The sequence below is a fragment of the Nanorana parkeri genome, unplaced genomic scaffold, assembly GCF_000935625.1.
Source record: "Nanorana parkeri isolate BGI_ZX_2015 unplaced genomic scaffold, ASM93562v1 scaffold1500, whole genome shotgun sequence".
NCBI classification, from domain to species: Eukaryota; Metazoa; Chordata; class Amphibia; order Anura; family Dicroglossidae; genus Nanorana; species Nanorana parkeri.
The window spans coordinates 394,760-395,920 of NW_017307768.1; the positions used below are offsets into that span (position 1 = coordinate 394,760).

General features: G+C 44.4%; 1 protein-coding gene across 1 annotated transcript in view; it reads right to left on the reverse strand.

Annotated features, from left to right (window-relative positions):
* LOC108798535 (protein-tyrosine kinase 2-beta-like) overlaps window positions 1-864 on the reverse strand; it is a gene marked incomplete at its 5' end in the record, with an annotated part of 7,829 nt that extends 6,965 nt beyond the window's left edge. The window contains 2 exons of the mRNA XM_018570300.1: window positions 564-610; window positions 837-864. Of these exons, the coding sequence (XP_018425802.1) occupies window positions 564-610; window positions 837-864 (75 nt within the window). The remainder of the gene's footprint in view (window positions 1-563; window positions 611-836) is intronic.
* Between the last annotated feature and the right edge of the window lie 297 nt (window positions 865-1,161).

Genomic DNA, 1,161 nt, shown 5'->3' on the forward strand with positions numbered 1-1,161 from the left:
CTAAGACTGGGATGCCACTAAAGTTCATGTGCATGTAAAGGAGTCCCAATACTTTTGGTAATATAGTGTATATACAAACGTTGGCGGTCTATTCTTTCCTATTTGGAATTTACATCTTCTGCAATAAATACATAGTGACAAAGCATCCTTTCCACCTCCTGATCTCAAACAATGTTATAAACCTTCCCAGTTATCTTCTGTGAACTACAAATGACCCGCCCCCCAGGCCCGTTGCAATGGAGGGGACTTGAGAGGGAGGTATGTAAAGTCCAAATCAGGAGAGCAGCCAAGGGTGACAACGCTGCTCCTCCATAGATACGACACAAGGAGTAAGCGTTGTCACCCTAGGACAGGACGTGTGTTGCTGGCAGGATCTCCAGCTGCGAAAAAGGAAAAAAGACTAAAAAAGAAAACTAATGCAGCCGCCATATCTAAGGAGTGGGGAGCCGCAATATATTGTATTTTTGTTTTTGGGTTTAGATTGACACTTTACAAATATTTTTAGTTACTTTCAGTAACTTGAATTGAGATGTCTCTACCGGACCGTCCTGTGGGGCACTTACCTGCGCTCCAAGCCTGGGGGGCTTCTGCGGCGGCACCGTGAACTCAGCTGTAGAGACAAGGACAATACAATGTGATCACTTTTCTTTGTTCACACAACAGGAATCATTATACAGAACAGGTTCCGGGTTGGTCCTGTTATAGACGGTTTTATATGAGGCCGTATCTGGGAGCTCACAAACATATTCAGTTCCTCCCGGCATGCACATGATCCCCCCAGCAATACAGTCCCCGCCATGTGATATGATAACACTGGTGACTGGCATTGTACTCACTGTATGCAACTTCTTTATCTGTAGCCGCCTGAAAGAAATAAACATTTTGTATTTATAGTCTTTAAAAAATACCATTTCCGGTTTTTCTAGACCAGGAAATCTGTAATATCGCACAGCAGTCATTTGTCTAATTCCCAGCCAGCAGATGGCGCTCCAGGCTCCCTCCCACATGCTTCATATGTTGCCATAAGCCTGTCCAATGAAAGGGCCAGTAAGGGGCCGCCATTGAACACTGAAGAGTGAAATCAGGTTCCAGCAATAAAGTGAATCAAATAAACAACCTTACCACTGAACCATCACGTTCTCAGACAATTCATCCCCACAC